This window comes from Polyodon spathula, chromosome 1 (genome assembly GCF_017654505.1).
Source record: "Polyodon spathula isolate WHYD16114869_AA chromosome 1, ASM1765450v1, whole genome shotgun sequence".
NCBI classification, from domain to species: Eukaryota; Metazoa; Chordata; class Actinopteri; order Acipenseriformes; family Polyodontidae; genus Polyodon; species Polyodon spathula.
The window spans coordinates 61069313-61087509 of record NC_054534.1 but is presented as its reverse complement, the minus strand read 5'-3'; the positions used below and the strand labels follow the sequence as shown (position 1 = coordinate 61087509).

Sequence of the window (18197 nt, the reverse complement as noted above, 5' to 3'; positions counted from 1 at the left end):
ACGATGTCCTCCAAGACGAAGGAGCGCAAGGTAAAGGAACCCTTTTATGCTCTGTATTGAGAATGTGGATATTCTTTGAAAATAGCTTTGTAGATAAATACGTATATATATATATATATATATATGATAATATATATAATATATATATATATATATATACACACACACACACACACACACACACACACACACACACACACACACACACATATATATATATATATATATATATATATATATATATATATTATTATATAATATATATACAATTGGTATATTTAATTACAATTGGTATACTTAGTTTATAACATAATATAAAATATTGAAAACATAAAGAATGCCAAAGCGTAAACGAACTCAGGACAAGATAATGTATTTTAAACACTCTGCTAGTGATCTACAGATTTTATGTTGAGTCCTCAGACACTTCACTCATTTTCAAAACATAATAATTTGATCTACGTTTTTGCAGGCAATGTTACCAATGTTAAGAATTCGAGTTATAGTTATTATTTTATTTAAATACACATCACAAATAAGCCGAGTAGAATAAATATATCTACATCGATTGTGACAGAACTTTAATAACCCGCACTTTTCTATATCCCGTAACAACTTGTGATTTTACATTTCACCCAACCTCTGTGCCATAACAGCTATTAAGTCTGTATCTATTTTTATTATTGACTTTTGTATATATTTTTTTACAAATGCTTTCATTACATTTTCCAGCAGAAGACTCCAGTTTCGCACAAGGTGATTGAGAAGAGAAGGAGAGACCGTATTAACCGATGCCTTAATGAACTTAGCAAAACCGTACCAATGGCTCTTGCAAAACAGGTAAATATGGGGTACCCTATTGGTCTGTGTGCAATAGTCATATATTCAGGGAATACGTGTATACAATACTTAGAGACGGTGTGTTATACTCTATTTGGTGTATTATGATTCTTATTTGATGTGGTAAAATGTAAAACCAGATTTTAAGAATTAAGCATGCATGTCGTGCAACAATTTTAAACGCGTTTAGTGTTTATTTTAATTGTTTGAGAAGTAATACTAAAATAAAATGTAAAATATGAGACATGATCTATATGTGTTTAAAATCCGTTGCATTACATGTATGTTTAATTTTTTAACTTTTAGGTTAACAGTGTAGGCTATTTATATTGTGGTATGTGTTATATTCACAAAGGCGCCAGCATTTGTTCTCATTTCAATTCAGATTTCCCCTGGTATATTTTGTAATAAGATATAATGGTTTAATTGCAGAGCTCTGGTAAGTTGGAGAAAGCAGAGATCCTGGAGATGACCGTGCAGTATCTAAGAGCCCTTCATTCTGCTGACTTTCCCCGGGGAAGAGAGAAAGGTATATACGAATGCAACTTGTAAAGTGCTTTGTCTTACCTTTCATCGTTTGATACTACTAGATATATTTATTTTTTGTGCATTATATTACGGTCTGTTGTTACAATAAGATAAGTGATAGAAATAAGCATCTATGCTATTAAATATTCAATTAGCCAGACAGACACCACTGATTACCTTACTGTCTACGTGTCGTACAATGTGGCAAAGGGGTGGCATGTGGAGAGGGAAGGGTACTTTTCCTTTTCAGTATGTGACTACTTTTATTATCATTTGTGTTGTTACATCTATTTACCTTTTTGGACACATTCATAGACAAACACTATTTGGTTGTGGGTTGGAAAACCAATGTGTTAGTGTAGCCTGTTATGATAAAATGTAAACCATTCTAAAAGCGTTGTTAATTTCAATGTACTAATTTCCCCATTTGTTTTTTATCCCAGGAGAGTTGTTGGCAGAGTTTGCGAACTATTTTCACTACGGCTATCACGAATGTATGAAGAATCTAGTTCACTACCTGACCACAGTTGAAAGGATGGAGACAAAAGACACCAAGTACGCCAGGATCCTGACTTTCCTCCAGTCAAAGTCACGTTTTGTCACGGAACCGGTGTTTAGTCCACTAGGCGCATTGCCCGACCCCTCAGAGTTCTTGTGCCAGCTTCACTCCACAACGGACTTCCAAAGTCACAACCCGAGTGACTCTGTTTTTCAGCAAGGACCCGGACACTTTTCATGGCACGGTTCTGCTCGGACCCCAGCCATCCCTTATTTACCAAATTCAGCTCTGCCAGTGACAACGCATGGACAGCAACACGGCAGCTATTTGTCGCCTGTGCAAGGACTCGACCACCACTACATCAACTTCATTGGACAATCCCATGCAAACGCATTCAGCCTGCACAGTGCACAACATGCTGCATTGTAAATACAACTGGTCTAATATTTATATAGTTACTTAAGTTATCTGTTACACGAAGTCCCATGTATACATACGTTTTAATAAAACATTAAATTGCCTTTTTTGTGTTCATGTTTTTTGCTTTTTTCTGTTGCTTTGACGTCTTAAGTATCATACTTTGAATTTGTTCTAAAACTACCATGCAGCAAATAATGCTGACAATGGGTCCTATTCAGTAATAACTTTAGAATAAGAACGTCATTAACAGCCAAAGACTTTGGAATAACACGAATAAACTATGATTCCAGTAGAATCTGATTAGAGATTTGGAGACTGGTGCACTAATGGTTCAGTTCTGGTCGTGTGTATACGGGCAACCTGTAGATTGTCAGTATGTTTTAGTTGTTCACCATATGGTGCTCTGAAGAAAATAATTTAGCTGATACGCATACACCTTCAAATTCAAATACTATAGTGGTTTGAAGCGAATTGGGCAAAAAAGTTTAATTCGCTTTATTATTGTTCTTTTATCTTTGATGAAAACACATGCACTCAGACTATTTAATCAGGTTTCCATTGCAGTAACGAAATTATGTCTGCATTACCAACATATATATATATATATATATATATTATATATATATATATATATATATATATATATATATATATATATATATTATATATTTTTTTTCTACCTACTTGCAGTTTTCCTCTAAATCGTGGCAAACCGCATGGACAGCGAGCATAATTTTAATTTAAAAAGGGCAGTGATCCACACTGTAAATCAAGTGTTTAGGGGGAAAAAAACAAACAAAAAAAAAACAAAAAAAAAACAAACAAAAAAAAACTATACGACTGATTCTGAACACATTTTAATTATATCCTTTACTCTTTAGCTGTAAATATCAAAATGTCTAAAACAATAAACACAAAATGTGTATAATCTATTCTATAAGGTCTATGTTTTATAATGCGGTTGAATACCTTAGTCTACTGCAAAAACGAACATGTAGGATTCAAATTCATCTCGCTATACACAGTTTAGTATTTATATGCCTCACCCTGCAATGTTTATTATGGTAACAGTCGTGTTTTTTGTACATCCAAATATGTCTATAAAGCAGTTAACATAAACCCTAAAATGTGTTTATAATCTAATAGATATTGTACATTTGGTGTCACATTGCAATGCTGTGACAAACGCCCAGATTAAATAGTCATGCGGTTGATTTACACAAAAGCATAGTTCGTGATAACTGAATGACTAATATTAGGTATGGTTCTTGTTGCGTAAATGTGGCTTGTTTGCCATCATTCAGCCAATGGAGGCGAACACACCGTCGCCAGTTCATTTACGGAGGTTTCTAGTTAAAAGTGATTTGGACATTTTTTGTAAACATAACAAGAACATAACAAGAACATGATCCCACGTAAACAAATTCACTAAACATGGATTTCTTTACAATGTATTGCATTCAAATTATTCGGGTTCATGGGCATTATTTTTACGCATTCGTGGATAGGTCATAAAATAATAAAATCATATATTTTTCACCTGTCTGTCCTCATGTCATCCACAGATTAAACACTGTAAAATCTGTATTATAATTATTTTTGCTTCAGAATGTTTCAGATGTATCTTAAACCGACGTGGTCTCATTGTTTATACCAATTGTCATGTACCAATACTGTGTTTTAATGGATTTGTAAAGATACCACAGATGTTTTTAAATTGTAACTGGAATGTAAACGAATACATTTATTGGAACTATATTCTATTGTTTATTATTAATGCAATTGTAATATGATTTTATGGTTTATCTATCTTATTGATCCACGTGGCCAGTATGACGATCAGTGTCTGCGTTTGACCCAGGCAAGGTGTGTGAATGAGTAATAAAACAATAACTATTTATAATATTAAATAAATAAGTAAATACATTACTATGAAATAATAAACCCTATTATTTATTTTTAGTAATCTATATTTAGTAGATATTTTTGTAGTCTATGCTGTTCCGCAGTTGAATGGATATATATATATATAGTATGATATAATATATATAGATATATATATATATATATATATATATATATATATATATATATATATATATATATTTGCCATATATACATACATACATATACCCCACGTTTACTATGTTCAAATAATAATTATAATGATGATGATGATGATGATGATATTATTATTATTACTATTATTAGTAGTAGTAGTATTGTTAGTATTTATAAATCAGGTGTTTTAATCATTAATTTAGTTGCACAGTAGCAACCAGTACAATTTGGAATCAGACTGGTATGTTTTTGTTATCGTCGTCTATGTGATCGTTTAAATTTAAAAATTAGTTTCAATAGTTTGAGAAAGTGGACAGCGTCTTATGTTCACCACCTATATTTAAATTGCATGCGCCACCACCTATATTTAAATAGAATGAAAATAACAAATACGGTTAGTAAATACTTTCACTCAAAGGAAAATCAACATTAAGAGTTAATCCCGTGTGTTAAGGCAAGGGGGATTGACACATTATTGACCGAGGTCACCCGACAACTGACCCTCAATTTGTAAACCTTAACAACTTTAACAAAACAGTGGGATAAGGCCTTGTTCAATGTAACAGCCATGGGTTATTATAAGTCATAACGTATTGAATTGAAATGTTTAGGCCTAATTCATTTCAAAGAATCAACTGTAGGTACGGATTTTGTCTCTTTCAGGGTTGTATGCTTCTTCTGGTACAGGGAGTAAACATGCATAAAATATTTAATGTCCCGTTAAAAATATGAAGTCCCATATGAAAATATGTCGTTTTCAAAACGAAGTATAATTCTAAATATACGAGTGTGTGTGTGTGTGCGTGTGCGTGTGCGTGTGCGTGTGCGTGTGTGTGCGTGTGCGTGTGCGTGTGCGTGTGTGTGTGTGTGTGTGTCTATATATATATTATATATATTTGTTTGTAATGTATGATTACACGGACTAATGTGGAATAGTTTTACCCATCTCGTTTCTATAGTTTATACACATATCTCACACCATGTCTCTTTCAATGTCTAACTCAAAGGTTTGGCAAGCCCAGCAATTTCCATATATTTAGGCAAATTAGACAGACCGTTCTTTATTGTAACTGGGATTAAAGTTTTAAATGCAGGGTCACCACAGTTTAAATTTAGAGCATTTACATAGAATTTTGAAAACTTTCAGTGATCCATGACAGTCTTATCAAACCCTTCGTTGAATCTACAATCGTACTAAAGATAAGAAAGTCTTTTTTTTTTTTCGCCACCCACCTCCATTTAAAATCTCTACCCAAAGTCCCAAATTTTCCAACTTTGGCCAAAAGTCGAACTTGCAGATAGCTTGACTTTCCAAAAGATTAAACATGTGTGTTCAAACCAGGAGGGAATTGATTCAATCCAGCTTGTGATTTAAATGTGTGTTCCTTCTCCCACAATGCATTAATTAATTACTCCCTGATTCCCCTCGCTCTTTCTTTAAGTAAGTTGTATAGCATTAGTTTCCAAGAGAGACCCAACAAAAACAGAAAAACTCATAGTGGTTTTTGCTGGAGGTGCCCCTTTGTAATGACGCTGAATGGGGACAATCTCTGATTCCTTGGGCATCACCCTTGAGTGAGCAGGAATAAAAATAATCACCCACATGAAATCAAAGGTTCTCCGTAGAAGGAAGGAGCAAAGCCGATTGCTGGTGCTCCGGGTCCCGATTGCTGTCCTAAGGCATAAGGAGCCCTCAGCCGGGATTGCCCCAGCTCGAGGTTTCCTTAATACAGAGCTCACTTGTGCTCCCAAGCGTTATTGAACAAACAGATCAACGTGTTCCAGCCACACACGCAAATCTCTTGGAAAACCCAAAGCTATACTAAATGTAAAGGGGGCATGCAGGTGTCAGCTGTAAACATGATCGCATTAATCTGATCGATAGACATAAACCTTTTTTTTATGACAAAAAGATGCGAGCGTGCAGGTAGGGGTAAGACGCAGAAGGCAGCACGTTGGATAGCTTAATATGTTTCTAAATTCCATTTTAAATACTTATTTCTGAAGCATAAGTTAGTATCAGTCAGCACAGAAAATTACCAAGATAAATACATATTTTCCAACGCAGTCCTTTGACCAATTGTGTTTCAGTGCAAACTGAACGTGTAGGCTACTTTATTTTAAAAACAGTAATTGTTTACTTATTTTTTGTTTATTTATTTATTTATTTATTTATGTTTGTGTAGCCTGATGAAGTACACCCTTTTCTTTTGTAAAATAATGTGATATTTATTTATTCCTAAATATCCCGGCTCTGGTGTCGATGAAAATGAGTCAGACTTTTCAATGACAACGAAGAAGCAGCGCTGATATACCTGTCTGTCCACGCGCTTCATCCTTTTCGGTCTATTTGTGGAGTTACCATAGTTCCGTTTTGAAAATTGTACAGAACGACAAGCCAAGGTTTTAAAATATCTGAAAACACATTTTTCTTCTTATCTCTAGATATACAAAAATTAGAGACATACCTGAAACATCCAAAGACTCTGGTCAAAGGTCCACACGGTGATGTTTTGGGCTGTTACATGTGATTCTCTCTACATTTCAAAATAAATAAATATATACATACAAAGTGTTATCTCAAAACCACTGTGCTAGAATCAAGAGATAATAGCATTGCTGTGGAGCGTGAAGAGGTATGGATTGAACTCAGTCAAGAAAGCCTGAGATTGTAGGAACAAGGAAGTCCCATTATCACCGAGGAACACGCCATAGCAATGCCATTATCACCATTTACTTTTTAAAGTTATTTATTTATTTACCTCTGTTTGCCTGAAAAAAAAAAGGTATCTTGACAAACAATTTTTGAGAGTGTCCATGTAAAGTGTTTCATCAGCAGGGGTTTTAGAACCTGTGTATCAAATTAGTGTCATCATTTCAGCTGTGCTCTTTTTCCTGTTCCTTTATTTAGTAATAACAGAAGGGTTGACCTCCATAGAAAACAATGGCAGAGCAGTGTCCTGTTGTTTTACAATCCCCTTTAACGGGCTATATTCTTAAATATTTAGGTTACATGCACTGTGTATGTATAACTAGTCCTATTCAATGCATTTAATGAAGAACTGTTGTAAACCCTCTGTTATGTATTTATTTATTTATTTATTTATATAGCAAAGTTATTTATAACAAATCCACTCGCTTTGTTGTAGTCAATCTGAACATGCTCCGTGCCTCCTTCTCGATTGTGGTAACTGGTTTTATTCCTTTGTATCTTTTGTTCTTGGTATTTTACATGGTTGTATTAGTATTTTAATACATTGTTTTAAATCTATTAAAATCATTGTTTGCTTATCTATTGTAATCTACTTTTCAAGTCTGTGAGTTTGAATTTAATTCAATTTAGTTATTGGTTTATTGATTTATTTATGTATTATATTGTTTAACTTGCATGATTTATTTCTGTTATTTATATTTGTCAATTTATTCACAAGTGTTATGATTTTGCATTTGCCTTTTTCTTTTTGTTTATATTGATTAATCTTGTGGTGGTGTTGTTTCTTTTTTTTTAAATAATATTCATTGTGAGTTTGGCCATAGTGTTGTTTTAAGACCCAGTGCTGTATCCAATAAAAGCCAGGTTGAACTGCGTTACTGTATTGCATTCTTTGGGGGGAAATACTGACCTGACTACACAGATCAAAATAGCCCGTTTATTGTTGTTTATTAATTTCCTGTGTTTAACTTTCCTGGATGGTGTAGTCGCTATACTAGCTAAATTGAGAGATTACACGACAGATAACATAATTCAAAAACAGCACACAGGAGAACCATGATACTCATCAATCACTAAAAATACTCCAGAAAGAAGAACATTTATTATATTTAGAATTTCCATAATTCCAATAAAATTGATTTTTAACAGAATCAGATGCTATTACAACATATATAAACTTTTTCTATTTATTTTTTTTCTTTTAGTTTTTAAAGTAATATCTCCGACAATTTTGGGTTACAAAGCTAATCTCACAATTCTTTAAAACAAATGTATCTACTAGTAACTATATAAAAAAACTTAAACAAATAAACACTGAACAGTTAAACAAATTAATTAACCAAAGTTGCTTTAAATGATCAATTGTTTAAAAGCATCTTGATTACTGAACGAATGGATTAATTTATCAAGTGACCCAACAAAACAGAAAAACACTTTTTTTTTTTTTTTTTTTTTTTTTTGCTGGAGGTACCACATTGTAATGGCCCTGAAAGGGGACAATATCAACGTATCAACACTATCAAATTAACAGATTGCATCTGAATGCCCTTTAAACAAGTATGCCAATGCAATTTATTACAGTGAAGGTGAGCAACATTTTCCAGTCAACATCAAAAGGAGAATACAGTGCAGTTAGTTATTCAATGATAAATATTATAGTATTTGGTCCCTGATCTAATTTCCACAGCAAACCCTGTTATAATATGACACTAATTGCACACTTCTAACAGTTCTCAACCTTTACAACACATTCAGGTTTACAACATTTAAGTTTTGTGTTTGTTTTTCCTTTCAGCATGTCCTACTAAGTGCAATAGTTTCAATGTTGTAAGTAAGTTATAAAGTAACTTTATATGTAACATTCATGTTATGCTAATGCGAACTACAGATGTTACTCAATATTTTCACCAATGGCTGTTTCTTTCTTGCATGCCTCCTCCAGAAATTTATTGTATTCTATGTGCCCATCCATGTTGTGATCAAACTTTGACAAGATGTGATAAACTTCGTCTTCATCCAGAACAAGGTTGCAGAGTTTCAGGACAGATTTAAACTTTGTAATAGAGAGAAAGCCGCTGCCATCACTGTCCAGCTTCTTAAAAGCTCTGCAGAGATTCTTCCACTCCCCTTGAAGCTGTCGGATAACAGAAAGAAAAGAAACAAAGAGATTAATATTTGAAGGAATCTGGTGGGTAGAGATGGGAAAGGATAATGGGTTAATAGTCCTGGGGAACATAGTTGTTTGCTATATCACGTTGGGCAGGTCATCTGGTGTCCCGGTCCACCTAGATGTTTCTCATATTGGGTGTCCTAAATTGTTACAGTGGAAGCAGTAGTAGAAGACAATGCAGAAGTAGAAATGTAAGGAATAACTGAAGCAGTCATTGTATACGTACTGTATTTCAAGTTATTGTTGAGTAATAGCAGTAGAAGCAGATACAGACAAACAAGACATTTAGCAAAGCAGTGGTTCAGGAAGGGAACTCACTTTTAAGACAGATTAAAATCGTAAACATCAAACATATTAGGCAACCTCATTAACAAAACATTCGTCTGTCAAATGGCTAGTATCTCATTCATCATTTGATAGACAACACGTCCAATGATCAGCTAGAAAGGGGTTTATATATTAAATCAATCCATTCATCCTCGCTGTAAGTCAGTTCGTCTCCTCCTTCCCAGCCTCCACCTGTTTTTTGGCCTTGTCTAAGGGGGAGGGCAGCTATTATGCTTAATTTAAATGCTTACCAACATTAGAAGATTAAGAGCCCTTCTCAAAACATGACACCCTCATAAAGGCTGCATGACTTTTTGTAGGAATCTGTTGAAGTCCTACCAAAAGGCGTTTGCTTCCATTTTTAAGGATAGCATCTTTTGAACTGGTCCCAAAATAGTTTTCTACATTTTTTATTTGTTCTCTTACCTTATTCCTCAGCCTGGTTGTAAAAGTATCCAGTCCTGAAGTGTGATTGCCAGCTGGTGGTTCACTGGCATCTCTGTGGGAATGCTGTAGGACGGCTGCCATGTTCGTGCCATTCCTCCACATCTGTCTCTGCAGTGCAAATGGCTTCAAGAACTCCAGATAGCTTACTCTGAAACAATGCATGTTTTGTCATTTTGTGCGCATGAGCATTCATACAAATCCCTGCAATACGTTTCAGACAGACTTCATCCCCAGATTCAGACACATTTAAAAGTGTGACTATATTGATTTTTCCTTGGTTCATTTGAAATACCTTTCAGTACTGCCTTTTTTCAGTCAGGTAGCACCAAGGCACCCCTGTCAACTCTAACCTGATTGAGACAAAGAAGCAACCACACCATTATTTTGCTGGCCCAAGTTATCTGCACTGGCTGCTTTCAGCTGAAGTTTGCCTGACGCTACTCTAACTGCAAGACTTGTTACACCCCATGCTCCAGCCTAAACTAACTGCATAGATGAAATAACACTTACACATAATTTAAATACAAAGTTAACTAAACTGATACAATTAATTATAGCAAATACAGTAGCTAACCTAAATGTTGTTCTTCCCCAAGATGGCAGTATTTGGGTTATTCATTATTATATTTAGATTGGCAGGCAAATCTAGAGCATCTTTGGTTTGCAACCACAGCTTCGCTCTTACAGGTTTTTTTTTTAAAGCTGCAGGATGGCCAGAGTCTGCGCAAGCAGCTACTAGAGCTTTAAGTAATGCTTGGAATCACAGAACTGAAAATATATTTTACCAGATAGGATGTCTCCAATATGGTGAACAAGCGAAAACAAAAATACAACACAAAGTCCCTTTAGATATTCATAATGAAAGAAGAATGGCAGCAATGCACCTCAAATGCTAAGTTAGGTGAAAGTGTTTAACTGATTCTAATAACAAGTAAACATTTCTTACTGACAGAAGGTGGTTGATATTGTACCCTGACATGTTAAACTAGCTTTGTGCACTTGCCTTCAGGACGTTTCAGAATTACTGGATGAAATGTAATTGAACTAATTTGCTTTAATTAAACTCCTCAGTGTAGCTATGCTTTAGATATTAAATACTAAATTAATTAAGGTCTCGTTTGTAGAGCATCATGGTGTGTTTTTGGACCATGCTAGTTGTCTTTTAAATTATGTAAGCACTAGCTGAAAAGCTGCAGTTGAGTTATGCTATAGAGCACTCTGTATATTGTTTTACAGCTGGATGAATTTAGTCACAAGAAGGTGAAATGACATAGTCTGAAGTCAGTGTTTAAGCTGTCCATTCAAGTCATCCTTCCTGACCCCTAGACCAGACTGCTTAGCATAGGTATGCAGAAGGGGGATAGTCTCTTTCTATACTCACAAGTCAATTTCAGAGTAATACTTTATTTGAAGTCAACCATACCGTCCATCTCCTTTTTTTTCAAATTTCTTTTCCAGCATGTCACACTCGTATGCATTGAGCTGCACACAGAGCTCAGTCAGAATGTCTTTGAATTCCTCCTTGGTCACAAATCCAGTGTGGTAAGGGTCCAGTGCATCAAATTCTTTTTGGAGGTCATCCCACAAGTACTCCACCTAAGGTGCAAAATGTGCAAATGAAACAGGAGAATGGTGCAAAAGAAAAAGAAGAAAGACTTGCTTAAAGCAAAAGGTGGTCACCATCTTGTTTAAAGTAAAACCACTTTCCAAATGATAGACCCATTCTTGTTACTGCTTACTGGGACTGTATAGTTTTGTACTGTAGTTCAGGGATACCACTGATTGGGTGAGTACAGAGGATAGACTATAATTTCGAAAACTAAGACAGTGGCCATGGGGCATAAGTAAAGAGTCAAGGAAAGCAGGCATTTTCTGTTGATAAACAGAGGAGTTCTGTCCCCAGTGCAGCCAGCCTGCCACTTTAACAAGCACTTAATCACAAAAACAAAGAGACATGCAAGCACAAACCATGAAATTTGCAAGTTCTTATTAGCAGCCTTACCTTGGCACGCACACTATCAACAAGTATATCCGAGGCGCAGTTGAGTTTTTTGGAGCGGAGCCTGAAATTATCATCTCCTTTCTTCGGTGGACTGATCTTGGCATTGGGAAAACAGGCTGACTTGGGAGAGTAGCCAAAATGCCTCACAAACTCCAAGAAATCGAGCGTCTTGTCTTGGTTCGTAATCAAAGTTTCCCAAAGTCTCCGGATCTCCCCCCGGCTAACTTCTGGGTGGATGTCAAATCTGTAAAATAAAAAAGGGCAGCTTTAGAAAGTGGGATATGCTGCTGTAGAACGATGAATACAAGTATCTCACAGCAAGAAGGGAGCTGGGAATGTACCTCTTTAAGAACAGCAATGCCAAAACTTGGCAGGCTACCGAGAATTTAAAAAACTGTCTGCCAGCAGAATGTATTAGAGACCATGACTGAGGAATATACAATATATTTAGAAAGATATAAGATAACATAGCTCCATAATTAATGAATGCTCTTTTTTCAAGGGGATAGGAGAATAATTTAAATAGAGCATTTATTCAAAGCTTTGTGAATTGGGCTGTGACTTTTGTTTTTTAGATTTTTTTTTTTTCAAATTAGCATTATGGTTTTCTTTGTTGTTTACAATAACAGTAATTTTTACTTTATTTGAAATATATGAACACTTTGTTTTGTAGTAAAACAAATAACAATAAAACAAGATAAACAAAAAAAAAATGGTTTCTTTATTCTAAATACAAAGGGCCCTGGTTTAATCAGAGGAATGAAATAATGTTCTTAATCTATAAAACTTGCAAGAACAATAAATGAACTGCTTCTGGCAACTAATTTGTTTGATAGTTTTATACTTTTTGGAAGATTGGCTTTTGCCTTTTCTTCAAAATATGGACCATTGCATTCCTTAATATTAATTCTATAATTAATCAAATAATAGTCATATTGTTTATGAACAGCTCAGTAACAGTTTTAATAGAAATGTGCTGGAAACAAAATAAATACAGATTTAATATATGTGAAAAGCACAAAAGGTTTTACTTGGTTGCATGAAAATCAAAAGTGATACAACACAATTGTTTGTACTGTTATAATAAAAAAAAAAATAATAAAAAAATACAAGACACATAAATATCAAATGTAGTAACCTCTATCAACATGCGTGTTTAATTAAACCCTCTAGTGTCATTATTTTTTTGGAAAGCTTTCCAGCAGGGTCTTACCTTTCTATAGTTGGCACAATCCTGATGTGTTCACCAGTCTGAAAACTGGTGCCACAGCTCTGATTATGCAAATCAGCAGAGATGCCCTATTCATCTCAAACTCTACTTAGGGCAGCGACCAAAATTCTCTATACCGAAATGAATAGAGAGATAAAGGGGAATAATAACAGAAGGGTCAAAGGAAGACAGTATCCGAAAAGCAAAAGGAAATGGCAAGAAGAAAAATCACACTCGGCTTCATTTATGAAATTAATACATAACTGAGCAAATATTTGCCTTCTGTTTGACTGTGTAATTCTGGTATTTTATATTCTTTGGTAAAGTAAAAAGTACCCTTTTAAAAGCTGGTACATGGCTTCTTGTGTGAGGCGTTTTGTGTTGTTTTCATCCAGCTCCTCAAACGTCTTCTCAACAGCCTGGTAGTTTTTGTTTACTAGAGTTTTTATAATCCCGAAGAGCTGTGTAAAAGAAAAAAAAAGAAAAGATGGATTTCATAAAACGTAACGTTGTGAAAGAACAGAGACAGACTACCTTGATGAAATTAATCCTCTGCATTATACAATGTATTATTGCAGAACAATAGATAGAGACTATGTCACTACCATTGATTTGTTTTTGTGACCCAGTGTTAACATCACTAAATACTACTACAGTACAGAGGAAAATGGTCTAAGTTATAACAGGGTTTGCAAGTTTAGGAATAACGCTGTTTAAACATCAATATAAACCTGATACAGTATTTAGATTAATACATTTAATCATTTTTGTCATACAGTATGTATTCTTCCCAAGGCTGGTTATGACTAACAAACAGAAGAAAGACATAGTTTAAATGTAGGAACCATTGAACTTACTATATACTCTATAACATGCTTGATAAACGAATCCTACCTTACTGATTAGAATCTTGATAGTTCTCACTTTTAGCCACTGCTATACCTGGTTTAGTAGGTAGCTCATTACCATATATATATGAAGGTTTAGTTCATGCAGGTTGCTTGTTTGCATATGTGTGTTTGCAGGCCTTCCTACTAATACTAAGTGTAGGTTAGTCCAAAGTTTTCCTGTATCTACTGTCAAACAAATGACATCTCATACTGTTTGTTCGTTTGACTTGCAGTCTTTGCTTAGTTTTTTTTTTTTTTTTTACCTGGCCTGGTGTTCTCCCATGCTTGTATTGGGACCTCTCTTGTTTTAGACTGGGGTTTTGCTTCATCTCCTCCACACTGCTCTTTGTGGTGGATGTTATTTCAGACTTTACATCAAATAGGCTGGGCACTCCTTTCCTGCAAATCCAAAAATAAAACTGTTTACAAAAACCAGAGACTTTACACATTAATTATATGTCGTTAATGTTTGATTTCTATATTTATAGATCAGCTCAGACCGCTGGGATTCAGAGAGTTTAGTGTATCATTTTAATTCTGGATAAATAAGACAACAAACTTTTTTTGTATGTTTAAACTGAAGAACCATTACAGTATTTGTTCCAATTTAGCATTTGATATTGTACAAGCTGCTGCTGAAGTTCAAGTTATCTTAAAAACATCACACCTAGATAAAAACTTCTTATAAAAACTCTTATCCAAGATTCATTTTTCTGTAGTACTTTAAAGTAAACTTTATAAATAAAAGCTTACATAAAATAAACATCATATTGATGTGCTTTTGGCTAAACTTATATTCTTGAGACAGCTAAGTAACTGTTTGAAAGTTTGAAAACATTTTTCACCAAAATGTTTTCTAAATGTAGTATGCAGTGTATGATCATATATATATATATATCTATATATACTATATATTATATTATATATATATATATATAGATATATATATATATATATATATATATATTAATGTACTCTGTGTGATATTCTACAGCTTTAAAAAATGTAATTCCCAATTTATAAAACACACTTAAACAACCTGACAAGGCAGTTACAAAATTGTAAATACCTTCACCTTATTAAAAAAGTGGGCTAGTCAAGTACTTGAAACACCTGACAAACTTGACACACCGGTCAATTCTATAAGATCCAAATAAAAAACAAAACAAAAAAGGTATCCCTAATGGGTTTCTTGTGCGCTTCAGTGAACCACATGGCTGCTCCTCTGGGTGTTATTAGCTGAAAGCCTCCAAGCTTTTGTCTGGGGAAATGGCAGACACTTTCATTGCCTTTGGAAATAAGGGCCACTCTGGTCTTGGAGAGAGATGTGGGTTTTAAAGGTTGACCCAGGATCATGCCAAATCAATCAAGCGAAGACAAAAAAAAAAATTAGCCTCACAGTGGGCAAGAATTTGAAGACTTTATCAAAAAGAATTAGGAATGGTCAAATTCACTGACACGGGAGAGGGAGCTGCAAGGTGGTATTGTTGGAGGCAAGGATACATGATTTATTCATTGCCCATTCACTTATGTGTGTGCAAATGACCCGCATTTCTCCTGCAGGTGCTGAGGATTTCAGAGAGGCACACTTTCAGAGCCTGAGCTAAAATATTGCTCAATTTAACTTATTCTTTTGCATTTCCCCAAAACAGAAAGTGTGCATTAGATTAGTAAAAGTACCACAGCAGCAACCTGAATATTAAACCTCTTCGTGTTTAATATTCACCAGGGAGACCAGGGTGACTAGGCCACATAGTTTATTTTGAAAAAAAAAAAAAATTTGGAAAAAAAATAGCAAATGCATACTAATGGAAACGTGAATAATCCCTGATTAGTTTTAACCTTATAGAAAAGGTCTGAGATACAGCAGATCAGTTCCATGTTATTCTTCCCTTGAGGTTTTTTTTTTGTATGCTAGATATTATTTTAAAGTCTTGTTTTACTTCTTACTCCATTATTTACATTTTATCAAGGTGAAAATATGTAGTATAGATTTATAAGCACAATTAGAAGAAACTGATTTCCTTGATTTGTAATCTTTATAGCAAGTAAAGAAAACATTTTTTTTTTTTAAATAGAATCAATGGGTTAAAAAAAATGTGAAAAATGTGATAAGTAGGCTTGACAAGGGAGAACTGAGAAGATCAATGAAGGGTAAAGCACTTAAGAGTTGTAGAACAGGGACTAAAAGTACAACCACCAACTGAGGAATCGATCAAGGGTTATTTTCATAAGGGTTCAGAGGGCGAATAATAAAGGGTGGAAAATTTCAACCCATGTTTCTGCTGACCCAGGACTGTACACCTCAGTGAAGACACCCTATCTGATAATTCAGGTAAGCCTGAACACACAACCACACAGCATGATTTCAGAAGGCTAGAATTCACTGAAAACTGGTGTGCTCCAAAGACACTAACTGGTTAAGACAGTTTGTTAAAAAAAAAAGAGAGACTAAACTACAGATTTTGCATATCCCCACCCCCATGTCATAACCCATTATACTAAATCCTTAATGTGTTAAATTTGTTGAAAATTTTAATTCCTATTCAACTAAATGTTAGCTTTATTTGTTTTGTTTTATTTATTTATTTTTTTAACACACAATAACACCTTGACGCAGTTACCTTAAATATATTTCTTTATCCTTTCTAGTCGATCAGATCAATATGCAACAAATGTGTGAATAAAAAAAGAGATCGGATTGATTTGCTGCGAATACTCCAGAGATTTAAACTAGAATAACTCTGGTATTCGGTGTGGAATTTAAAATTCCATTCATACTAAAGAAAAAGAAAAGTAATACAACTTGACTATAGATATTGAAAGTCAATTTACAAATAGTGCATAAAAAATCCAGGCTTGATTAATATCTGTATAGAGAATTATCAATTGCAAGACATCTGAGCTTCACATTAGAGGCAGAACATTATGTGGGGTCAAATCTTTGTAAAAGTTAGCAAAATGAGAAAGAATATGTAAATTATAAAACATTCATGAGAGTTAATATGCTATTTTGGACTTACTACAATATTTGACTCGCTCTGTGACTGGTTTCTAGGTAAAGACAGTATTGGCCAGTGATATTAAACTTTAACTCTCAAAGCTTGTGGAAAGAGAGTGATAGTTTTAGATCCAGCTATTAGATGACTACAGTGAAACCATGCATTCTGATCTGATCTGACACAACGGGTCGCATTTGTTCTGAAGAGACCCAGGACTGAATGAGTAAACTCAAGAAAAGAGGATTCAACTTCTTCCCAGCACACAGAGAGAGAGAGAGAGAGAGAGAGAGAGAGAGAGAGAGAGAGAGAGAGAGAGAGAGAGAGAGAACGCCTCATTGGAGCGGGAAGAAAGAGTTCTAAAGGGGCAGATTTGAGACGCATTGACAAATATGTCATACAGCATGTTGGGTTGGGCTTTTCTCAATCAAAAGCCAGCCACAAGACTCTTCGGTCAAACAGATCAGAGAAACATGTTTTCTTAAAGTTGGATTTGAATATACTTTTAGGTTCAGGTTTGAGGTTTATTGAACCATGCAGCATGTTTGTTTAGTTTTGGACCATTTTTTTTTTTTTTGTTACCTGTCTAATGCTTTGTGGGTGCAGTGGTCTTAAATAAGGGACATTTTTGTCTCAAATTAATATTCAGAGACGATGTAAGTCTATGACTTCAAATTTCAGTGAGGCTTTGGTCAATTTTTGTCTGTATCTCATCCAAGCTTGACAGATTGCATTACTCGACATCAAAAAAAAATATGCAAGTGTGGCAGGGCTGAGGCCTGCTCCTGTATTTGTGATGGTGACTTATAAATAAAATATAGTTTTGTTTGACTTATAAATTAAACGGTTTAGTTTTATGAAACAAAGTGTGATTAGATATGGCACAGCATTTTTTTAACTGTCAATTTCAATGTTTATTCCAATCAAATCATGTATTTCAGCCCTCACTGGATGATTCTTGTTCAATTCATCTTTTTTTTCTGACAGTATTTTTGAATTCCTAATCAGGAATTAATCGCCAATATATAATAAAAAAAACTACTTACTCTCCACCTGTCTAAGGTCAAAATATACCTGGATGAGAATCCTAC

The 18197-nt window shown here is 34.5% G+C and overlaps 2 protein-coding genes across 3 annotated transcripts in view; one reads left to right on the top strand and one right to left on the bottom strand.

Annotated features, from left to right (window-relative positions):
• On the top strand, positions 1-2296 carry LOC121297625 (hairy and enhancer of split-related protein helt-like). 2 transcript variants are annotated; one of them, XM_041224176.1, is made up of 4 exons: positions 1-30; positions 736-840; positions 1273-1369; positions 1812-2296. In XM_041224176.1, the coding sequence occupies exons 1-4, from the start codon at positions 4-6 to the stop codon at positions 2294-2296; spliced, it is 714 nt and encodes a 237-aa protein (XP_041080110.1). In that variant the 5' UTR covers positions 1-3. The 2 variants fall into 2 exon arrangements, with proteins under 2 accessions (XP_041080110.1, XP_041080032.1); XM_041224098.1 differs by having other exon boundaries at positions 4-30; positions 1815-2296.
• Positions 2297-8287: 5991 nt separating this feature from the next.
• The window catches only part of si:ch211-197n1.2 (EF-hand calcium-binding domain-containing protein 6), a 34594-nt gene continuing 24684 nt past the window's right edge, over positions 8288-18197 (bottom strand). Inside the window, exons 13-18 of the mRNA XM_041258802.1 lie at positions 14371-14506; positions 13554-13678; positions 12008-12251; positions 11429-11601; positions 9985-10153; positions 8288-9195 (exon numbers count right to left, since the gene is read on the bottom strand). Coding sequence (XP_041114736.1) covers positions 8953-9195; positions 9985-10153; positions 11429-11601; positions 12008-12251; positions 13554-13678; positions 14371-14506 — 1090 coding nt within the window. The 3' untranslated portion in view covers positions 8288-8952. The remainder of the gene's footprint in view (positions 9196-9984; positions 10154-11428; positions 11602-12007; positions 12252-13553; positions 13679-14370; positions 14507-18197) is intronic.